Source organism: Schistocerca nitens, chromosome 9 (genome assembly GCF_023898315.1).
Source record: "Schistocerca nitens isolate TAMUIC-IGC-003100 chromosome 9, iqSchNite1.1, whole genome shotgun sequence".
NCBI lineage: Eukaryota > Metazoa > Arthropoda > Insecta > Orthoptera > Acrididae > Schistocerca > Schistocerca nitens.
In genome coordinates, this window is record NC_064622.1 from 341742437 (window position 1) to 341767817 (window position 25381).

A 25381-nucleotide genomic window follows, 5' to 3' on the forward strand; every position below is an offset into this window, starting at 1 on the left:
GAATCCTGCGACAAACACTAGATATTTTAATTTGTCTTACTTGTAGTTTGTTAATGTCCGTTGGCATTTTTCCATTTTGCACAAAAATACACACCCTAAAGTGTTATTACAGTCTATTGGCAAACAATACGAGCCCGTGACTGCCAACCCACTTTGTGAAAACCGCACATCAATAGCACTTTCCATTTCCGCAATATTTGCGGTCACGTTTTAGGTGATTTACTCAGTGTATACTTTAATTCTTAACTTTGCATAAATTAATTTTTTAAAAACATCTTCCTTCGTGGCCGTTCCCTGTAATTTCTGAGAAACAAATCAGACGATTGATTTTTAACATTTCTGTTTTTGTTCTCATCTGCCCAAACATTTCACAATATCGGCAATAATGTATCCATTTCGATTCATTCTAACAATAGTGCTCTTTCATCTTGTTTTGAATTCATTTTCACCAAACCAACAGCGAACACAAAGATAGCCTCGCGAGAGACTGCCCACAGACTGTACAATATTTACAAGCAGCACTAATACATGTGATTCCTTGATGATGCATACTTTCACGGACGATGAAGTACATTAACTTGAGGTAAGAGACCCTGATCTGAACACCACCAGGTCGAAAGTTATAAGCGTAAATCGTTCTGATATCTCTGACAATGGTATACATGTTCTGGTATTGTTGTACCTTAAGAGCTATTAGCACAAAAATAGTTCATTTCTGATACTATAAAACATCTCTTTTACTGCGAGCTTCTTGTCTTCTGTATTTCTGGGGGAGGTTGTATGAACCAAAACATGAAAAATCGAATAGTAAATATGTGCTCTAAAATGCTTGCTATAAAAGCTATGGGCACTTGCTCAGCAGAAGAAGTGTGTTTCACAGTAGTGAGGATGAACAAGCTCTTAAGGTTTGCATTTTAAGGCCCATATTTACTGGGCTTTTATTCTTGTTTTTGTTCATACTACCACCACTGAAAATTGCGTACCCTACAGTCTTAGCAACGACAGTACCGGTGCATGTATTCGACTGTCAGAACTATCAAATAGATTTTCGCTTATATCTTTACGCCGCTTTCACACTATACGGTTTTGACCGTACGGCAAAAAGCCGTACGGCTGTAGGTGTGAAGAAATGTATGGCGCCTTTCACATTATACGGCGACGGCAAAATGCCGCTGCCGTGCCGTGCTGCAGCCGTGTCTTGCCACTACAACAGACGGTCGCCGTACGGCAAGTTCGACAACAGTGGCCTACGTGACTAAGTGCATGCTTTCACACTGGACGGTTTTGAGCCGTACGGCGTCGACTAGTTCGTTGTAGTGTCGTTTTATTCATTTGTGTTTATTCTTGTTTACTGAAAAGTGTAGAAGAATGGATGAAATTGATACTGAACTTTTGATAACCTTGGTGGAAGTAAGACCTGTTCTGTGGGACAAAACTCTAGATGCGTATAGAGATCGTATTGCTACAAAGAATGCTTGGCGGGAAGTTTGCGTAGCACTGAAGCAAGATTTTGATGAGATGGAAGACAAAGATAAAAATGCGTTTGGTAAGTATTTATTTAATATATTAATATTACATTTAATACGTTTTAAACAGTTTTTATTTAACGTTATAAATTTTATTCTAAAAGTAAATCGTTTGTTTATAAGTAAATTACTGCTACCAGTCACGTTTTTTTTGTTTTGTTTATATTTTGCACGACGCGTTTCGGGAAATAATTCCCATCCTTAAGTGCGTTTTTCTCTAAGTTTTCATCATGTGTGGTGTCTTTTTATGTGTCAGGTCTTGCATTCTGTTTTCTTTACTGTAATTTATAAGAGAAACACGCACAAGACCTCACAAATAAAAAAACACTACACATAATGAAAACTTAGAGAAAAAAACGCACTTGAAGATCGGAATTATTTCCCGAAACGCGTCGTACAAAATATAAACAAAACGATTAAAAACGTGAGTGGTAGCAGTAATTTATTTATAAAGAAAACTATTTACTATACAGTCGCAGGCTTTCACAAACAATCTACAAAAAGGAAAAGGCTTGTTAATTTATATCTTTGACATCTGCCATGACACGCTTCCAGCATTTGTCATAAAATATTTACAAAGAGTGTTCCTTATGGCGTTGGCTGTCAGTCCTCCTCTTATGTTGGCATCTTGGGCTAAGTCTTCCAAACCAGTGAAGGATGTGGTGTCTTCAATTATAAATCCATCTCTCTGACGTACAAAATTGTGTAAAACAATGCAAGCTTTAACCATTTTTACTGCAAAATCTGGATGAACATTTAAAGGTCGGTGAAACAACCGCCACTTATTGGTGAGGATGCCAAAAGCACATTCCACATACCTCCTTGCTCTGCACAAACGGTAATTAAATACACGTTTCTCAACTGTCAAGTTTGTTCCCCCAAAAGGCCGGAGCAAATGCGTGTGTAGGCCAAATGCTGCGTCTCCCACGAAGAAGTAGGGTACTTTTGGACCTTCCGTACCAGGCAGACATTGGACGTCTGGAAATTCCAGGGAATTACTTTCTATTGACTTCCATAAACTGGACCGTCTGAACACTGAAGAGTCACAGTCTTTGCCATAACTTCCTACGTCGACATAAATGAACCTGTAGTTGGAATCCGCTACAGCCATCAGAACCACAGAAAAGTATTCTTTGTAATTGAAGTACATTGATCCGCTATTAAATGGGGCAGTAAGACGGATATGTTTTCCATCCACCGCTCCTAAGCAGTGGGGGAAATTAGCAGTACGTTCAAATCCAGCCGCTATTGATTCCCATACCTCTTTGGTCGGTCTTTGTATACATTCTTCCCGCAGTGATGACCAAATTGCTGTGCATACATCATTAACCACTTTACTTGCTGTAGAAATCCCAATTCTGTACTGGAAATGTAAGTCAGTGAAGGAACAACCGCTTGCCAGATACCTGAACAAAACGAAAAAAAATCAGTGACATTTAGTTTGCAGTGGACATTTTTTGTTACAGTTTTGCTTTTTTCTATACAAAATTAAAATGTTTTCATACAGTTTTGTTTTCTTTTGATGTAGGTATAGAAGTAATACGGAGGTGGACCAATCTACGAGACTCCTTTGTGAAGTCAAACATAAAAATTCAAGCTGCGAAAAAAAGTGGCTCAGCAGCAAAGAAAATGAAAAAGTATGTATATTCTGATCAGCTGCAGTTTCTAAAAAAGCTGTATGATGCTCGAGAGACGGAGGACAGTTTTCAATCGGAACGCACCGCCAGACTGGAAGAAGATATAGAAACGCAGGGCTCCGTCGAAAATACTGAGAATGTTTCTGGGCCATTTGATACAGCACCCACACAACAAACATCCAAAAGCGAGTGCCATACAAACAGAAAACATAGAAAACCTGATGCAATCGAAATGAAAATATTACGAGCTCTGGAAGAAGACAAACCTTGCAGCAAAATGTCATTTTTACTTAGTCTGAAGCCTCATCTGGAAAAATTTGATGAACAGGATTATCTTCAGTTTCAGATGGGAGTCCTCAAAGTTATAGAAAATATATATGAAAGGAGAAATATATTGACAGCTCAACCTCCTCCATTTACCCATTACACACCTCCCATGCCCTATAATAATAGATTTCAAGCTTATTCTTATTCACCTATGGAAAATGCTGCTCCAATATCCTCTTACCATACGCATCAGATTCGTCCTCCTCCAGCTGCACCAAACCCAACTACTTTTCTCGAACAACCATTACAGACTTCTCAAGGTCGCAGTTCTTATCAACGAATTAATAAAGTGCCACCACCATACCCTTCGCCTTCCACAAGTAGCCATGAAGGCCCACCATCAACAACGCAGTTCTACAACGTTTTTGCAGAGAGCCTGTCGCCACAAAGTGACAGTACAGTCAGTCCTGCTACAAACTCTTTGGTTTCAACTGCTGATATTGATATTGACTTTTCTACTTCATAATCTGAGCGTAATAAAAATGTAAAACACAAATAAATAAGTAAATAAACAGAACTAGTTTTTATGTATTAAATTACCTTAACGTGATAGCCAGCATTTGAACAGGTTGGATGCAATTGCGGAATTGTGTGTTTTGTCGTTGTAACACATCCTTTAGTTTTCTATGTAATTCGTCAAACGAGGTAATAGACATTCGGAAATAGTTAAAGAATTTATTTCCGTCGTTCCTCAAATCTTCAAAGAGTGTATAAAATAAACCCACTTCGTCTCTTCTCTGGTTAATGGGGTGTACCCACAAAAGACGACCTTTTCTTTTGCGGCGACGATGAAGCAACCACAAAGCAACAACTCGTTTACGGTTCATCTTGATACACACATTAAGCAAACTGAATAGACACCAACAACTGGTCACGTCAAAAAGCCGTGTAATGTGAAAGCAACACAGGCACGGCTAAAACTCGTACGGCTTTTTGCCGTACGGTCAAAACCGTATAGTGTGAAAGCGGCCTTAGACTTGGTCATTTCCGTAACCACGTCCCTTACGTCAAATGGACACATTTATCCTTCTCCGTCGTCCCTGAGAGTTTTAATGTCATCACGGAATCATACTTTATATTTTAAAAGTTCACGATGTGCTCAATAGTATTGCGAAACCTCTCAACTCACCCATACTTTTAATATTATTGCGCATCCTGAATATCGCGCAACAATATAATAGTTGACAGTTTAGCGGCCGCTAACCCATACTTTCAATATTATTGCGCATCCTGAAATATCGCGCAACAATAGTTGACGATTTAGCGGCCGCTGTTAACAATTCGAAATTAATGCATACTCACTTCAAATATGGCCGAGTACATTTAGGTTTCAAAACGAATTTCTGAACACGTAGATGACGGTAAACAAGAAAGAGAGAACGATGCGCCGTGAGATCGCGATCAGCCTTTTTTTTTTTTTTTTAATGGAATCGGGCGGGCTGTTTGAGGGCATGCTGGCATCCCTTTTCAGCCGTAGGGGTTTTACAAATTTATTTTTATTTGATACAATTTATTTTTCTCGGAAGTGCGTTTTTATATACGGTTGACAATTTCGTTACAGCAGGTTTTTTGTGAAAATAAAAACATAATCGAATTAAAGTACATAAGAAATAAAATACACAATATACATAATTATACCAAAAGACATAAGAAAGACCGAGCGAGGTGGCGCAGTGGTTAAACACTGGACTCACATTCGGGAGGACGACGGATTTAGGTTTTCCGTGATTTCCCTAAATCGCTCCAGGCAAATGCCGGGATGGTTCCTTTCAAAGGGCACGGCCGACTTCCTTCCCCGTACTACCCTAATCCGATGAGACCGATGACCTCGCTGTCTGGTCTCCTTCCCCAAAACAACCCAACATAAGAAAGACAAGAAACATGTTAAAAACATAGAAAAATGTGTGTGTGTGTGTGTGTGTGTGTGTGTGTGTGTGTGTGTGTGTGTGTGTGTGGATAATGGGATGGTGTGTGAGAAGTAGAGATATATATGATTGAAATGTAGTTTATAGTTTTTCTTTAAGAATTTACACTGTATCAAGGGTGATTTTCTTGATCGTTATACATATGTCTCGGTAATCTGTTGTATATATCGGATTTCGAGCGTAGCTGTTTTTACATGGGTGATCAAAAAGTCAGTATAAATTTGAAAACTGAATAAATCACGGAATAATGTAGATAGAGAGGTACAAATTGACACACATGCTTGAAATGACATGGGGTTTTATTAGAACCAAAAAAATACAAAAGTTCAAAAATGTCCGACAGATGGCGCTTCATCTGATCAGAATAGTAATAATTAGCATAACAAAGTAAGACAAAGCAAAGATGATGTTCTTTACAGGAAATGCTCAATATGTCCACCATCATTCCTCAACAATAGCTGTAGTTGAGGAATAATGTTGTGAACAGCACTGTAAAGCATGTCCGGAGTTACGGTGAGGCATTGGCGTCGGACGTTGTCTTTCAGCATCCCTAGAGATGTCGGTCGATCACGATACACTTGAGACTTCAGGTAAGCCCAAAGCCAATAATTGCACGGACTGAGGTCTGGGGACCTGGGAGGCCAAGCATGACGAAAGTGGCAGCTGAGCACACGATCATCACCAAACGACGCGCACAAGAGATCTTTCACGCGTCTAGCAATATGGGGTGGAGCGCCATCCTGCATAAACATCGTACGTTATCAGCCAGGCTGGGGATGATGCGATTCTGTAACATATCGGCGTACCTCTCACCCGTCACGGTAGCAGTTGCCGACGTTTTGCTGTCCAGCGCCATCTGTCGGACATTTTGTGAACTTTGTTTTTTTTTTTTTATTCTAATAAAATCCCATGTTATTCCAAGCATGTGTGATGTGTGTCAATTTTTACCTCTCTATCTACATTATTCCGTGGTTTATTAAGGTTTCAAATTTATACTGACTTTTGATCACCCGGAATATACAGTATACATTTATACGTGGTGCTGCGTCTCATCCTTGGGTATTTTCCGTTTTGGTTGACGTTTTTTACTGTTAATTTATCCTGAGAGGGGGTGTACGATGTTTGCTGTTGTTTAGTGTTAACTGGTCGCTTGCCACCGTGGTTAAAATATACAGTGCATGGAAAACCGGCGCTATCCAAAACCATCGCCGCGGCGGCTGTGGTGCACCACGGATCATAGCCGGTAGGGATAAAAAGACGGCTGCATGCGTGTGTGAGCGAATAGTTGGATTGGATTGGATTGGATTGTTTGGGGGAAGAGACCAAACAGCGAGGTCATCGGTCTCATCGGATAAGGGAAGGACGGGGAAGGAAGTCGGCCGTGCCCTTTCAAAGGAACCATCCTGGCATTTGCCTGGAGCGATTTAGGGAAATCTCGGAAAACCTAAATCAGGATGGCCGGACGAGGTATTGAACCGTCGTCCTCCCGAATGCGAGTCCAGTGTGCTGACCACTGCGCCACCTCGCACAGTGTGAGCGAATAGACGTGCTAAGGTTGAGCGACTGACCGTTCAGATGAATCAAGGGCTAACAACAGTATTTCGTCAGTGAGAGTTCAGCGAACGTTGCTGCGTATGCGCCTTCACAGCAGGCGCCTTGTATATGCATGCACCTATGTTGACTGCTGTTCATTGGCGACGAAGGCTGGAGATTGCACGGCAGTACCGTAGTGGGCGATTACTGAGTAGCGACAGCTGACCTCTCCATGTGAATCACGTTTTATATTTCATCGGATAGATGGCCATTGGCGTGTGCGATGTAAAACGTCTGAAATCAAACACACTGCAACAGTCGTCAGAAGGATCCACACCGGATGGCATTTCGTAGATCTCGTCTTCTGGAAGACGCAATAGATAAGTACAGCTATCGTTGAGATCATGTCGACCCCTACATGCTGTCTGTATTAGCTGATGTGTAGAAGGACTGAAGTAAATTTTCCACGTTAGATACTTTATGTACTTCGTTTTTTTTATAACGTCTTTAAGGTATGTAAAGAAATTATGAATGTCGTGACAAAACGGCAGTAATAAATCCTTATTAAATTTTTAATATTTAAACCCCCCCAACTGTTTTCTTTTTTGCCAGAAGATACTTAAAACTAAAGGTGAACCATATGTGTTACAATTTTTAGGTGCACCAGTTAGGGGTTAATTAGGTGGTCAAAAGAACTGCTGCAGCTTTGAATCCAAACAGAAACACTGTTGTGAATATGCGCAAGTAAATATTCCAGGAAGAAGCGGAGCCGGCCGGAGTGGCCCTCGGTTCAAGGCGCTACAGTCCGGAGCCGAGCGACCGCTACGGTCGCAGGTTCGAATCCGGCCTCGGGCATGGATGTGTATGATGTCCTTAGGTTAGTTATATTTAATTAGTTCTAAGTTCTAGGCGACTGATGACCTCAGAAGTTAAGTCGCATAGTGCACAGAGCCATTTGAACCATTTGAAAGAAGCGGAAGTTGGTGATGCCTGGAATAGGAAACCGTTGTTTGGATAAGCGGATTACGAACGTAGACTGATTTTGCTAAAGAGGCCTCACGCCGTCGTGTTTCCGTTTATTGCCGCAAAAAGAAACATCCGATACATAGTAAAATTATGGATCTCATTTGAGGAAGCATGTCTTTTTGAAGGTCGTCGCACATGGCTGTTTATAGCCCGACGTTCTTTTATAGACTGTACACTAAAGGGCGAGCACGCGAATCCTCCTTGTCGACCCAGCTGAGTCACTAGGAGCAACTGCAGGTTTTTTTTTTTTTTTCTTTATTGAATTTCGATTCCCCTCCGAAGGGGGCGGGCTGGCACCAGCGTAGTATGCCGCTCGTCAGCCTACAGACTTCGTTAAAAAGATGAAGAGAATAAATAATAAAATCAGGCGATAAAATAGGAGACTTAAATAGGAACATGGCGGAAAAAAAATCGTGGATCTTAAAACAAAGAACAAAGGGATGATGATGCGAATAAAATACATACGAAGCAGACAGGTAAAATAATGGACACACAATTAAAAATCACGGCGACAGTCTGGTTTCTGTTCGCAAAAGACATAAAATTCACACCCAACGACAGCATGGTTTCTGTTTGCAAACACTAGAAAGACGAACAACGCTGAACATTCACTGGAACACTGCACTAAAAAGTTGGCGCATGTGACATACCACATCCGAGAGCAGTTGGGGATAACTGGACAGATGATGGGGGGAAGGAAAGGAAAAGCGAAGGGTGAGGGGGAAAGGAGCCGATGGAGGATGAGGACCCATAAGAGGGGTGGGCGGTGCTGGGGCAGACGCGACAGGGAGTGGGGAAGGCAGAGGAGGGGAATACAAAAGGACTCGTTGGGGGGGGACAACTGCAGGTTATTCCAAGAATTTATATAGACCGTTCTGCAGCGCATCTTTTGAATTAGCGGCGACGCAAATGGTAGACACGTCGTTAAATGCATTTATACTGTAAGGGATACGGAAATTTGTAACTATTATGACTAAGAAACACAATCGAACAGAATCTACTTAAATCACTACTCGCTGCGCTTCACTGATAGGTGTGAAATTGGTGTAATCATTGAAAGGTCGATATCATGACAGCTTTGCAACAGCGTTCGCGGGAGCTCAGGATTCGCAGCGATAAACACGGCGGCAGTTGGATGGACCGCCGCCGCCGCCGGTGTGTTGTTTACATTCCATGGAGAGGTGAGCCGGCGCGGGTCGGGCTGGGCTGGGCTGTGCTGCGCTGCGCAGTACGCCATGTTGGCAACGGGACAGCTGCGCGCGGGACAGGACAGTTGCCCCGCCAGCCGCCATCTTTAGTGCCCGCGCCAGGCCAGTCGGCTGGTAGGCCCGTACGAGCGCGGACGCGGTTCGGTTACGCAATGACGGCGACGTTTCCCAGGAAGTGGTCGCAGCGCGAGATCATGCGCCTGCTCGATCTGTACGAGCAGCACGAGGTGTTGTGGAATCCCACCAACCTGTACCACCGCTGGACGGCTGTCCGCGAGGGGGCACTAAAGCGCATCTGCGAGAGCATGCGCATGCCCGATCTCACGGTGGGCGAGGTGAAGCTCAAGCTGAAGGCGCTGCGCTCCACCTACAACCAAGAGCTGCTCAAAGTGAAGGAGGCGCAGCGTCGCGGGGGGCCGCTGTTCCGGCCTCAGCTCGTCTGGTACGACAAGGCCGACTCCTTCCTCCGGTCCGTCATCGTCGAAAGGAGCGGCTCCACTGCCAGGGTAGGCAGAGCGTTTTTACAGGGTTTCCCGTTCACAAAGTCACTATCGTGTGGTGGGGGACGTTGATTCAATGAGGGTGCGGGTTAACTGGCGTGTTTACCTGTCTGATCTACCCGAATATCTGTAAGCAAATTTCGAACAACAGACGAGAAATGAAGAAAGGCAACCACTCAGCTGCAGATGCAAAATGAGTGGCATACTTGCGCTCTTCTGGGAAGGGAGTCGGAGTAGCCTGCACATTCGCTGGATAATAAGCCAAGCACGCTACCTATTAGCCATTGGCAGTTTTTTGTTTGGCGTTTTCATAATGGAATTTCATTTTTTCAGTCCAGCACGAGTTTGACAAAATATGCGCTTCATGTAATGAGTAGCATCCTGCCTCAATTGTGGATAAAAGCAAACTAGTTCGTTTACGTGACGTGGAGGGAAAGAGACATCAGTACTCTGCATGGCAGCTAGTACTTGCCGTTCTGCCACTGAGTAGAATTTCTTATCGTTCCATTCGCGTATAGAGGGTAGGACTGTTTAAATGCTTTTGTGCGTGCTGGAAGTGGTCATTCCGGTCTCTACAGGGGCGAACCGTAGGGGGCTTCATACTGGCTCGTGGAATATTGTAAGTATGGTAGACTCTGGTGGGAAAGTTGACGTCTCCTTTCCAACGCGTGCCACCAGTCAAACCTGTGTAGTCATAGTGCTTTTCGTTTTTGTTAAGTTTTCTAACTGGCTTGATTCGGCTCACTATGGCTTCCTCTCATGTGCCACTCTCTTCATCTCAGAGTAGCATTTACACCAAATGTCCTCGAATTATTTGGAGGATATATTCCAATGCCTCACTTGGGTGTTTGCACACTTATACCAGGAAAGTTATTAATCCCTTCATATCCTCACATCCTGTCCCTTCTTGCCAGTATTTTCCACTTGTTTCTCTTCTCGCCGATTTTGTAGAGAACGTCATTTCTTACATTATCAGTCCACCTAATGTTCAATATTCTTCAAACTTTCCGATTCCCTTCTTTTCCGGTTTTTCCCGTAGTCCGTGATCCACTTCAGTATGATAGTGTGCTCTAAACGTAAGTTTTCGGAAATTTCTTTCTCTAAGTAAGACTACATTAGTAGCGGTCTTCTTTTTAGCGAGGAATGTCCCATTTGTCTGCGTCACTCTGCTCTTTACATCCACCTTGCATCGTCCGCCATGCGTTAATTTGCTTGCAAGGTATCAAAAATATTTTTGCACGTGGTCCATAAATTTGACGCTAAGCTAGTCTCTAAACTCGTTCCTACTACTTCGCATTGCTTTCGTCTTTCTTTGATTTGCTCTCAGTCCATATTCCATTAATTTTCCCTCACTTTTACTTATTTTTATTTATTCAGCAGACCTTCTTGATCCATTTTGGTACAGATCCCACGCACTTCACCAACATATTATGAGTCGTACGTGTGTTTTGTAAATAGTCTCTTGTAGATTGATTCCATATTCCCACTTGGCAACAAAAGAAACGGAGTTTGTTAGTCGTTGTACCCAAGATTGAGACTGATCAATCCATTTCACATCGCCACGAATTGTTATACCCATGTATTTGTATTTGTTGATTGATGCCATACGACTCATTGATAGTCGCCTAAGGATTTTGCGTGAAGGATTCGGTTTTCTATTTCTCAACATGTATTATTGTGACTCAAAATATTATCTTCTGAACGCATAAACTAGCGTCAGTTTGTTAAACGGCTCATAGCAAGTTTTAAAGGAGCGGTCGAAAAGAAGATAGCAACACTGTGACACATGACGAATCTTTTAGTAAAACAGTAAAAAATCTGTTTGTGGTAAGAGGATGAAACTACTTTGCAGGTGATATAATTTAGCATTTTTCAGCATTTTTTCACTCGGGACAGAAAGTTACGATTTTTTATGAAAATCTGCCAATGCGGAGGTTGGTTTTTAACTCTTTGACTACCGACGGGACGTATTATGTCCCACGATAGGTTTTTAGAGAACCAGTTGGAATTTGCATGTATTAATGCCCCACTGGTAAAGAAAGTTTGCCAATAATTAGCGGAATTCCTATAATTACAGATTACGCAAGTAGGTTGTGCCGTCCTCAAGTTTCATTGTTAATCCTCGGCTCGATATTGTCTCATCGAATTAGTTCGCACTTGCAAACAGGCATCCCAATTACGAGACGCGCAAAGCGGGCTGCCTTCTCGCCGTCGTGCCAGCGAACTGCACCCACATGTAGTGTGAGTTACAAACTTGGAGAGATGTTCTGCCCACTGATGTATGTGTGATTTCTGTTCGTGTTCCAGTTTCTACGCAGTCGTCTTCTGAAATGCTGGAGACACTTAATGAATACTCCTGTATGTACCACTCCCCTCCCCCAACCCCCTTGGAAAAGGCAATAATTAAAACAACCATACAGAAATGTTTCGGATATGACACTGGTAGTCTGTTCGCATCTTTCGACGGTGCTTGTTGTACCTGCGCCATCGAGTTCCTTTGTTGTGTGAATATTATAGCTGCAGTAGTAGGTCAGTAGGAGTGTCCACTTGTGGATTAGTGTAAAGGATAAAGGCGTGCATCGGTATCGTAAAACAAATTAATCGCACGACTATTGTCAAAAAGTAGAGGCAGAGATGCGACGTGCTGCATACGACAAGTAAAAGTTAGGCGATCGTCATTTCATCATTGTGCATTATGATCAGCTGGTCTGCACTGAGGTTATGTTACAATATGCTTGTCAAAAGGCTGGTTATGACATTGCCATACCAATATCATCGTTTGAAAACTTAGTGTTGCGTTAGACATTGGACTGCTTCATCGCAGAAAAGTGACGTTTAATGTGAAAAAGTGATATGTCAGACGAGAATATTGTTCTTGCTCTGACCACTTCATTGAAATCCCACACCTGCACCTTGAAGACTCAATAGTTGCGCAACAAATGGTTCAAATGGCTCTGAGCACTATGGGACTCAACTGCTGAGGTTATTAGTCCCCTAGAACTTAGAACTAGTTAAACCGAACTAACCTAAGGACATCACAAACATCCATGCCCGAGGCAGGATTCGAACCTGCGACCGTAGCGGTCTTGCGGTTCCAGACTGCAGCGCCTTTAAGTTGCGCAACACTATTACGTCAGTAGAAAAAGTTTGTGGCTGTCTGAAACGTTACTTCTTCCGCCTATTCCGACCAGCCGAATGCTGCCTACAGAGTTGTGCCAGAAGCGATATGTGATCGTGGGACAATGTGAGCTGCATGTCGCCAGTCCCTACAGTCGTTATCGTTAGTAGAGGTTGATGGCGCCTCTGTATCTTTATTCAAGCAGCCCTTCATTTAGTCTTACGAGTCACAATTGATACCGTTCTAGACTTTCCTACCTTATAAAAAATCTGAGGTACCGGGAATCGAACCCGGACCCTTCCGCCTCGAAAGCAGCAACGCTGTCCATTCGATTTGGAGGCGGTCGAATGTTTGTTATTCAGACTGATTGAATATTTTAAGAAGAGGGAAATATAGCAGTAAGTCACGCCATTTAAATATGTGCGACTTCGGTCAATTATGCCGATATTATGTCCCTTCGCGTTGCCATAGTTCCTCTCTTAAGACTATCAATAGGTGACCATTCGAATGGGCGTCGTGGCAAGACGTGCAGTTTTGCATGCGAAGTGTTCATACCATTGTTTTTGGGATGGGCGATTCATAAACTGAGCACATTTTCGTCGCGTTGCGGTTCGAGATCACGTAGTTCCCTTGTAAGCATGGCCCTGCCAGAGGTGGAATGCCATTGCCTTCTTCCGATTTTTGAACTATCAGCCAGTGACTCGGGAACCTATATAGCGTGTCCCAGGAAATGATCAGTATTCAGGGATATGACAGGAGCAATCATTCCAAGCAAAAAAAAGTAGTTAAAAATTTATAACTTGAGCTATGAGCACTTTTTCAATAGACGAGAAGTTTTACAATAGCAAAAATGAAAGTGCTCATAGCTCTTAAGGTATGCCCATGTTCACTAGACTTTTTTTGCTTCGAATGATCGTTCCTGTCATATCACTGAATACTGAGCATTCCTTCTGGGGCATCATGTAGCTTAACATGAACATCGGACCACGGTGAACTTGACATATCAGGGGAAAAATAGAATTGCCAACTGGGGATCGAACCGCTTGGGTTTGTAAGTTGGTTTTACCCACTGAGCCACCGTGTCACGCATGCAATGTACTTACTGAGATCTACAGTGAATCACTTTAATATTCGGACATTATATGTTAACTTTTTAGCATCATAACTTTATTCGTAACAAACAAAACATATAACCAAGTATTATATTCCGTGATGTGTCATGTAAAAGCGTAAACTTTATTAAGATAACGCACATAAGTTTTTTATAACACTATTTAAATATAACTCGGTCCTATGTTCACGTTACTTTAATATTCGGAGACTTTGCAGTACTAACCATTTCAAGACAAGATTTTGTGGAACATAAGATGTTTCAGTATCTTGTTGGGTAGCCATTCTGTTTTATCACTTCTTCCAAACTCTGCGGCATACTGCAAATGATCTTTTTTAAATGATCCGCATGTAGACTGTCCCATTCTTCTTTTAATCGGCGTTTGTTTCCTTGGACGATGTTTTTCTAATACGTCGCTCCACTTCTCTCCCCCACAATCTCAATGGGACTGAGATCTGGTGATTGAGATGGTGGTTGTAAGACTTTGGGGCAATTGTACAATAAATATTCCTACACAATACGAGCCTTATGTTTCGGGTCACAGTCCTGGTAAAACTTGAACGTGTTGGATATCCCCATGGTTTCAGCACTTTTACGTAAATTGTTCTTAAATATGTTCAAATAGACATATTTGTTCTTAATACTGTCGTTGAACACCAATTCGCCCCGTCCAAATATCGAAACACCGCCCCAGACAAGAACGCTGCCACCTCCATACTTTACAGTCGATTTAATATTTTTGACTTTTATTCTTCGTTCTTCCGCCACACCACGCTCGTACATCCGACCCAGGAACGTTAAATTTACTTTCGTCGTCAAAAATGACGTCGTTCCGCCATATTTCATACTCCCTGGTAAAGTGCAATCTCTTCTTTAGATTCTGTTCATTCGCATACGGTTTCTTCCTGGCCACTCTTCCATTGTAGCCACATTCATTCAATGCACTGATGTACCTTCTTGCCAGGTTCGTTTAGCAACTCACGTGCTAATCGGGATGCACTGAGTGTAGTATCCTTCTTTATTTTGCGAATTAGCTGCCTCTTGTCACTTGCATCCAGCTTCGGTAGCTGGTCCTTTTGCAATATAGAGGCGATACGGTCCTCATTTTCGAATCGTCTGACGATATCTGCCACAGCACTCTTACTTACGTTGAGCGTGGCAGCAATTTGTCTGTGATTTACCTTGCGTGTGAAAAATCACAAGCTGTCCAATCTCAAAACTAGTATTAGCTTTGCGTGACATAGTACCGTCTGGACAGTCGACCGCGCTTGTAGACACACACTTGCCTTCTGGGTAATTTCCAAGAATGATTGCCTATTGAAGTCGCGGGGTCCAAACGATACATATCGAACGTGCGTTATGAGTATGTTTACGGGGGTCGCTACAGCACCGACAAAAGAAGAGCGTTAGAAAAATACTTGTAATTGCAAAGGAGACGACTTCCGTTACACGTCGTCGGTGTTGTCATGTGAAAGTCCATTAGGTGGTCTGGATGAATAATTTGGAAGAGTCGAACCATATATTCGTCCTGATACTCGTTCGTTTTCCGCACTGTCCGCAATGAAATTTTGAATGGTATTTCAGCATCGAAACTGTTTTTACGAAGTTTTACACACTTCGCACCAGCACAGTCTACACAGTCCCTTCTTTCCTCGTCCGGTAGTACTCCACATTTGCGATAAAAAGTCGAACAATTTTCTACGCGGGATAAGCATGGAATTAGATTTTTCCATGTGAGAGAATCCGCCGAAGAAACGTCAAGAAAACCAGACATCCCACTCACTAACGACATAAATTGTCTGGGATTCCCTAGCAACTCACAAATAATTCGCGGAGGTATGTAATTTAGAGCAACTAAGGGAACGACGGTAAACAGATAAAAATGACGATCACAAATAATTGATCACAACGCCCGCCACCACCCGCATGATCGATTTACAATCGCACGTTCGATATGTATCGTGTGGACTCCGCGACTTCGATAGGCAATCATTCTTGGAAAATACCGCCTTCTGAGTCGGAAGTTGTTTTTTGGGGGGAGGAGACCAGACAGCGGGGTCATCGGTCTCATCGGATTAGGGATGGACGGGGAAGGAAGTCGGCCGTGTACTTTCAAAGGAACCATCCCGGCATTTGCCCGGAGCGATTTAGGGAAATCACGGAAAACCTAAATCAGGATGGCCGGACGCGGGATTGAGACTCATAAGTATTTACCCCTGTATGAACGGTGAAGCCGGCCGCTGGTGGCCGAGCGGTTCTAGGCGCTTCAGTCTGGAACCGCGCGACCTCTACGGTCGCAGGTTCGAATCCTGCCTTGGGCGTGGATGTGTGTGATATCCTTAGGTTAGTTAGGTTTAAAGTTCTAAGTTCTAGGGAACTGATGACCTCAGAAGTTAAGTCCCATAGTGCTCAGAGCCATTTGAACCATTTTTTGAACGGTGAAAATAAGTGCGGCACCTTTCCGGATATTAAACTAACGTGACCATTGAAGAGTGCTTTATTTCAAACTTATTGTTTAACAAGTGGTATACGTTGTGTAAACATGATTCATACTATTATTTACTACACATCTACCTTCATATAATACGTGGATTTATTTTTTAAAATTCAGAATACAGTTATGATGCAGCAATCTAAAAATCTCTTAGTGTCCGAATATTAAGGTTATTCACTATAAGTAATCATAGAACAGCAAATCTGATCGAAATATTAACTGCAAAATACTTACCCCTTTACATACTATCTTTTTATCAAAAACACCGTGAACTCGTCATATGAGATATGAACAATATGTGTATTGTACGTTGCTTCAGGTATTTCTGTCCCATCACCACCTCTTCGTACAGCAAATCATAGTCTCAGTGTACAGGGTGTCCATAAATGTTTACCTGATAACAAAACAGTGTAGCTCTTTTAATGGATACAGTAATTAAACATGAGTTATATCGCATATGCCACTACTCATTAAGTTCTGATTCTTACAGAAACATGTAAAACAGGTAATACACTTAAACACCTAAATCACGTCAATGTGTGCAAAGCCGGTGACACGCAAGATATCAAGCTGGTATTAAATTTCTTGACACAGATTCTGTGGTGCGTTGTTGCAATGTCACAATATTAGGAACTGCTGTTTTGTACAAAATATCTTTCACATACCCCAAAGAAATAAATATAAGGGAGTAATGTCAGATGATCGAGGGGGACATGCTGCTGGGCCGTCTCTGCCGCGCCACTTTTTGGGGAAGGTTTCATTTAGAAAATCGCGGACAGCGCCATCTTGCAGAAAGATGATCGTGTCTTTGCATACAGCTTGTCTGATCGATTTCTGTGCCATCGTGAATACGGTTTGTACTGCATGCACAATCTCCTCCGAAATAGTTGCCGCTGCTTGCCCGTTTCTGAATCGACCCCTATGCTAAAAAGTTTCCATCAGTGTTCTGATTAACCTGACACCAGGTGCTTTCTTTCTATAATGCGACACAAATATTCACTGCACAGTCATTGGTGATTTGGTATTTCTAGCCACACAACACTTTGAGCTGTTTTCGGGGAGGGGGTGGGCGTGGAGCCATTTTTACGATTGATATAGCTCATAAAGTTCTCCTTGTGGCGAAGGTGTTGAATGAGACACAGCTATACAGAAACTTCCCTAGTAGAACTGCAATAAAAAACAAACATTACCATTATAAATACTATTAGAATTTAATCTTGAAATCAGGATAAACATTTATGGACATCCTGTATTATCCGCATCATATTTTGTCATCGTAATTCTTTTGGCATTCGAGTTTACTTCAGTTTTCCAAATTTCCTTCCAATAGGAAACTGCATTCTTTCTGTTTTCATTATTTGGTGCTACGAAACTGTTTGGCCTGTTGGAACAATAGGTTTTAGTCATCACCATTCTCTTTTGCTTGTTATTAGTTGATTGACTGTTATGTAATTGTGTGGTGCACGGTTTGGTTTTTTATTTCAGTAAGATCCAACATCCTTGCTGTCTATTAATATCCCCATCAATTTTCACCTCAGTGGGTTATCTTGTGGAAAATTTACAGATATTATTTTTATTATGCAAGGTTTTTAAAAAAGCTATATTGATAACATCGTAACCATTGAAACTTTCTGGCAGTTTAAAACTGTGTGCCGGGCCGAGACTCGAACTCGGGAGCTTTGCCCTTCGCGGGCAAGTGCTCTCCCAACTGAGCTACCCAAGCACGACTCACGCCCCGTCCTCACAGACGAGGTACTAGCAGAAGTAAAGCTGTGAGGACGGGCGTGAGTCGTGCTTGGGTAGCTCAGTTGGTAGAGCACTTGCCCGCGAAAGGCAAAGGTCCCGAATTCGAGTCTCGGTCCGGCACACAGTTTTAATCTGCCAGGAAGTTTCATATCAGCGCACACTCCGCTGCAGAGTGAAAATCTTATTCTGGATTGTAATCATTAATTATAAACAGAGTTATGAAGGACAGCTGTTTCGAGCCCCGTCTGTGTTACTTTTTTAACCACATCTGAGGCTACATGACTTATTGTATGAAGGTAGCAGTCCGTTTTTAGTTTCTGATCCTGCGGAAGCGGCACTTCTCTTTTGTAATATAGATTAGGCTGTCGCACATGAATGTTTTGCACCATTCACGTCTTTTTTACTTGAATCCGCCAGTTTAGCGCCTGTTGTCCTCGCCTTGACTAGAATACTTACAAGGGCAGTGCGTCATCTCGAACACACAGAAATGGAAAATGTGCTGAGAATATAAATCGCTCAACCCAAGACGCTGTAATAGACCTGGGCAATGGTTTGAACAAGACCGACTTTTACTGGGCATGGTCATTTTGTTGGCGGTAGCATCTTGCCTTCCTCAGACCATAGAATTGACTTCTGTTGCCAGTTATAGGGGTAACTAAAGTACACTTGACGAATAACTAAAGTACACTTGACGGAAAAACTCACAACACCAAAAAATAATTAATGTAGAGTAATGAAATTTCAGAAATACATTTGTCTAGATGAAATATTTAAGTAACATAGCAATATCACATGTTAATGTAAGTGCGAGAGATGACATTGCAGATGTGAAATGTTGCTACATTAATAACCGGTGTAACCGCCAGAATGTTGAATGCAAGCATGGAAAATGCATTATGTAGAACCGGTATCGGATGTCAGTTTGATGCTGTTTGTGGGTGACTGGAGTTGTCCGATGATGTCCCATATGTGCTCGATTAGATACAGAGCTGATGATGGAGCAGACTAGTGCAACATGTCGACAATCTAGAGCTTCTTAGGTCACAGAAGCGGTGGGTGGACGAGCGTTATCCTGTTGGAAAACACTCTCTGGAATGGTGTTCATGAATGGCAGCACAGTGTGCCAAATCACTATATTGACTTAAGATTTGCAGAAAGGAGAATACTTTCGTACGAAATGGCATCCCAGACTGCAATTCAAGGATCAAGTCCAATGTGTGTAGCACGCAGACAGGTTAACTGCAGGCCCTCACCTCGTCTCTTAACCTTGCCCTCCAGTTAGCTCTCGCTTGACACAACTGAAGTCGCAAATGCAGTTATGTACAATGGGCACATTCCTGCCAAGACTTATAAAGACACAGAAGGAATATCCAGCGTTTCGTAGCCCTGTTGCACGACCTCGCTCAGACTCAGTGAGTTGTTGATGGCATTTGTGTCGCCTTAAAAGCATTATTGACTAACATCAAGTTACAATGTCCGATCTCAAAAGTAACTAACGCTCACGACCGTTACAGCGTGTATTTAAAACAAACCTGATTTGCATCAACATAGCGGCGCTACTAGCGCCACTCTTAAGCGAGTGGCGCGAAATGTGAATGTACATAATCTTTCAGATGTAGAAACGCGACTACCAACTTTCGTTATGTTGCACAACTCCTTCTTGGCGTTGAGTTTTTTTTCCTCCATCATTGTATAACGCGGGCTCCAAAATATGGACCGCTTGAAGTGAATGAAGTGGCTGATCAAAGTCATATAAGTGACAGGATTCGAACCCCCTGACATTCGTACTCGCAGTGTGGTACGTAGCACTGAGCCACAAGTAATACATTATCTCATCCGAAAGTACTAAGCGCTACTTACGGCATTTATATCTGCATTTGGACGCATGTAAACTTTAGTAGAAAACTTTCAGTACCTACTATCATACGTGAGAAGTTGTGATGTCAGATTGCGGCTGGCGTTCGAGAGTATTAAGTGCTTTTTTTAAGCATTCTGGAGGAGAGACTATCTGTTAAATATTTTATTACATTATGCTTCACGAAAAATCTTCCTCGGAAACTGATTAAAGGCGCGCATATTTAACTCTTTAGTGTTCCAAATGTGCTCATTAGGATTGAAGCTAGAATATTCCACAAATTCCGGGTGGTTTATTGCGCTGCTGAAGATACAGGTCGATTCCATGTGCAGAAAGAAGTCTATATATCGTTCGGCGAGGGCATTTTATGGAAGATGCATATAAAAATTCTCTACACGAGAATACCTTACCCCCTACCTGACAGGTACTCCGTTACCAGAACAAATGCTTCGCTCCGTGTGGTTTGCTGCCGCAGTCAAGCACTGAATTGGAAAGCGATTTGTTGCAGTTTGGAGAGTTTGTTCCATTCTATCCACTGTTACAGTCTGTGATAATCGACGGGGACTCCAAGCATCAGCGTTTTATCTCTCAGAGGCATTTATCCTCGAATCGAATTACTCACGGTGCATCCTTGATACGCAGGCACCTGAATAACCTGTTGCCTGCACGGCCTTGTAAATCGCGGTATTCTGTTAATTGACAAGCTGATTTATTCAATTCGTCATGTCTTCAGGATCATTATCTCCTCAACACAGCAGCTAACGGAGTTATTAGGAGTGTACCTTTGCTAAGTACTGCACTGGGGAAGTAATATATCATGAAAAATTAGTGTGATATTTATCAAAGTTCGTGGAAGTACTCACCACGTAATTTGTATTAAATTATTAAACTTTAATTTCATTCGGAACTGATGTAAATTTACCATCATCGTTGTGAGGTGTGACCCCCAAGGACGCGAATATGCTCTTGTTCAAATGGCTCTGAGCACAATGGGAATTAACATCTGAGGTCATCAGTCCCCTAGAACTTAGAACTACTTAAACCTAACTAACCTAAGGACATCACACACATCCATGCCCGAGGCAGGATTCGAACCTGCGACCGTAGCAGTCGCGCTATGCTCTTGTATTCATTGTCACATGGAAATGAACAACCTCCAAATGTCATGTTGAAGAATTTATTGTCATGCGCGAAAGACAAGTTGTGTGGTTTCATGAGGATTGCTGGCTGGAGGGTATTAAGCTATACGTCTTCCTGTCACAAGCCAGTAATGGTGTTTGGATGAGAAATTGGTCCTGTCATGTCGGTGAAGTATCAGCACATTCCTCAAGGCCTTCGTGGTGTGATTTGCAGTGTAGCGGTCTTAACATTACACTACTAGAATTCACCGCTCGGTATGCTGGTAGTGAAGGGTATGACAACAGGGTCTATCGTCGTTCCTGTAGAACACACAAGCTTGTGAAATCGTACGAATCTTTTTCAAATACCTTGTACTTTCAAAAATGTAAGAACGATTTAACAGTAAACACACTTACAGTTTTAGACAATCACAGTATAAAGCTTGGCGTTTAAGTACGGAATGGAAGGGGAAAATTGGAGGTATTTTTATTCATTTATACGTTCGAATTCAACATCCTATGAATAGCTCGCTCGTTAGATACAGCACAACCTCACTGGGGCAGGAAATTGCTGTAGCGTCCATCCTGACAATCACCGGCAGTGATATAGCAAAACAAGAAGAAGCCTATAACGGTATAGGAGGAGATTAGTGTTTAGGGGTCCCGTCGACAACGAGGTCATTAGAGACGGAGCACAAGCTCTGATTAGGGGAAGGATTGGGAAGGAAATCGGCCGTGCTCTTTCAAAGGAACCATCGCGACATTTGCCTAAAACGATTTAGGGAAATCACGGAAAACCTAAATCAGGATGGCTGGAGACGAGTTTCAACCGTCGTCTTCCCGAATGCGAGTCCAGTGTGCTAACCACTGCGCCACCTCCCTCGGTCCTATAACGGTGTATCTAGGTGGAGACACAAACTACAGTTCATACTGACCGTCTTTGTAGCTGAGAATGGATAGTGTTGCTGCTTTTAGTGCGGAAAGACCCGGGTTCGATTCCCGGTAGCTCCACGGGATTTTCTCTGGTAGAGAATTCTGGAATGCCGCCCTCGTTAGGCCAGATGAGGAACTGTTTGACTAAAGAATCAGCGGCGCCATTGAGAGTCATTTACTAGCAACAGGGGCTGGAGGGGTTGGCGGCATGCTGATCACATGTACGACGATCATGGGTCGTTCCTCATACTGCCTTGTAGGTAGCAGTCGGCCAGTCGGAACAGGTCTAGGACCTAACCCGTGAGTGGTGGTGGTGGTTCTTACATATGTATGTCTAGTATCTTAGCGACGCCGCCACATCGTCCCTCAGTTAGCGGACACTGCCACGCTAAATTAATCTTAAAGATATATTCTCTGCATCAAAACGAACATCATGCCATCTAAGTCCTATGCATTCTATTATCATAATGAGAGCAATTCTTTCTGCGTGAGGCTGTTTTTTATGTGAAACAAACACATTACTTCATTCACGATTAGCTGATATCGCGCCTTTGGATACTGTGATGGAACATCAAACAAAAATTGTTGTATGCTTAGATACTGTCAGCACGTCGTGTTCCACACTGTTTTGTCAACATGTGGCGTTTGTCCTGCATTGGGGGAAACGCCCCAAGGTCACTGCCTTGGTTGTGTGCTTGTTACTGATTTTACTTTTGTTCCCCTATTCAAGTTTATTCGTATTTTGTTTCTTTTAAATCGGTTGGATGATAAAAATTCCAGTTCTGTTGGAAGGGTTATTATTTGGTTCAAATGATCGTCAAACATTCGTTTGTAATGTTCGGTGGGTAGGCATGTATTGCGGAAGTTAAATTCTGTTGGTCGATATTCAAAGATTTCATTGGTTAGTGTACTGATTTTTGTTCTATTTTCTACTTTCACTGTTAACCGCATCCAACGTTGTTTTTATATGGGAGTTTCGAGGACATTTCTTTCGACAGAGCAAATATAGTGTGTGTTAGTTTTGCTCGAAATCCAAACTGGGGAGGCATATTTTAAAAACGGTCTTATGAAAACTTTGTATATGTACATTAATGTGTCATTTGCTCTTCGTCGTAAGCCTTAGCAGGTTGCTCCTGTTGTTGACATTTTCGATCACGTTGAGTGTGTGGGATCCGTGACATTGTTCTGTCCATCGTTGTTGCTAAATATATTGCTGTTTCCTTTGCTTTTATTATTTCCTCCCACAGCCGAAGTTTTGCGTTTTTAGTGTTGCCGATTGCTTTTCTAGAGAAGGATCTGTGACTGACTTCTGTTACTTGTGGCCGGCCGAAGTGGCCGAGCGGTTCTAGTCGCTACAGTCTGGAACCGCGCGACCGCTACGGTCGCAGGTTCGAATCCTGCCTCGGGCATGGATGTGTGTGATGTCCTTAGCTTAGTTAGGTTTAAGTAGTTCTAAGTTCTAGGGGACTGATGACCTCAGAAGTTAAGTCCCATAGTGCTCAGAGCCATTTGAACCATTTTTTGTTACTTGTGTTTTCTGGACGTTCGGTTTTAACCGTCATTTGTTTAACCGAGGTTCTGGCTTGTTCATGTACTCGTTATTCTTGTTACGTAGCTCGTGTATGCCACCAGAAGGCGTTGGCATCTGCGTATAACGCCAGCCCATCATTCCATCTCGTTGGTTGTGCAATGTCTGACGTGTAGGTGATGTATATCATGGTCAGTAGTATTGGTCCCAGTGGTAAGCTTGCTTCCGGGTATAATATTCTGAAAAGAGAAAGTCCCACATCACCCCCCCCCCCCCTTCACATTCAGTGATAAAATGGCCCATTGGATAGCCCGTCAAAAGCTGAATACAGATTAAGCATGAAAACAAGAAGGTGTGCTGAACTGTGAAAAAAGAAGCAAAATAGAAACAGTGAACGATCCAAGTTCAAGACGCGCAACATCGAACGAATTGTTAGATTCACGGCGTCGTGGTTGTGTGGTCACGGTGCTGGATTGCAAAGTGGGAGATCCATGTTAAAGTCTCCCTCGTGCCCCACCTTTTTTTTTTTTCTCTCTTTGTTATGTATCTGTTCTTCTATAGTCTTGGCAGTTACACTGTACAATTCTGTAGAATATGAATCATGTGGTAAGAATATATTACCGTCGCAAGTAAATGTGATGAATAGTGAGAGCAGGGGAGATGTCGCATAGGCCTCTCACATAAATGGAAACAGATAAAAAGGTGTGAATTATGTTACAACAAAAGAATTCAAGACTAAAAACTAGACAAAACGGTTCGCAAGAGTCATAACATGTGGTACATTGAACAAATAGTAGGTACGTACGTCTGGACAAGACAGACATAAATTTGAACACAGCGAACAGACACGCCAATTCCCGTAAGGCAGTTGGTAATTTTGTTTAAAATATCATGGGGCAGGAGGGAGATTTGAACATGGATCTCGCATTCCGACAACGTTACCACATAACCACGACGCCGACGACGCTATTCGAACTCGCTGGATGATACTCCTCTAGAGCTTGGACCGTTGTGCCACACTTAGTCAAACGCTCTTTCTTTGTCTAGGAAAAGGACTGAGGCGTCGTTGCCAGGTTTACGTCGTCCGTGATAACCACTGCATAGTCATTAAATATGGGGTTTGTGGTTGCGTGCCCTTTACGAAAGGCTGTTACACCTTTGGTATGCTATTGTTTTCAGTACGATTTCATTTTTTACTGTTTGGCTAGATTTACCTGTGACTGGAAGGAATATTATGGGACCATACCATTTATGTACGATTTATTAGGGGTTCTGCCCAGTTTCGGCTGCATTCTGATTCCCACGGAATCGGGATGGTTTTCAGACTTAGCGCTGCGCTGCAAACTGTTTGTAGGGAATCTAGTTGTTTATATGGAGCGAGCCATACTTGCTTCATGAATACACAAAAAACGACACATCACGAATAAATTATCCGAATGGTACAGAAATCGGTAAATGTTATGTATATGTACAGATAAACAAATAATAAAAAACGAGGATAATGGACTGTAGTCGAATTAAATCGGGTGATGCTGAGGGTATTAGATTAGGAAATGAGACGCTTGAAGTAGTAAATGAGTTTTGCTATTTGGGGAGCAAAATAACTGATGATGGTCGAAGTAGAGAGGATATCAAATGTCTTGGCAATGGCAAGGAAAGCGTTTCTAAAGAAGAGAAATTTGTTAACATCGAGTATAAAGTGTCAGGAAGTCTTTTCTGAAAGTATTTGTATGGAGTGTAGCCATGTATGGAAATGAAACGTGGACGATAAATAGTTTAAACAAAAGAGAATAGAC

The 25381-nt window shown here is 42.5% G+C and overlaps 1 protein-coding gene across 4 annotated transcripts in view; it reads left to right on the plus strand.

Moving 5' to 3' along the window:
• Positions 1 to 25381, plus strand: part of LOC126203965 (protein bric-a-brac 1-like) — a 455035-nt gene that overhangs the window by 106852 nt on the left and 322802 nt on the right. Inside the window, exon 1 of one of the 4 annotated variants that reach the window (XM_049938363.1) lies at positions 9306 to 9688. The exons of the other annotated variants lie outside the window; for them this stretch is intronic. Within the exon in view, the coding sequence (XP_049794320.1) occupies positions 9335 to 9688 (354 nt within the window). The 5' untranslated portion in view covers positions 9306 to 9334. Of the gene's footprint in view, positions 1 to 9305; positions 9689 to 25381 lie in introns of those variants that run through there. 4 annotated transcript variants of the gene reach the window in all.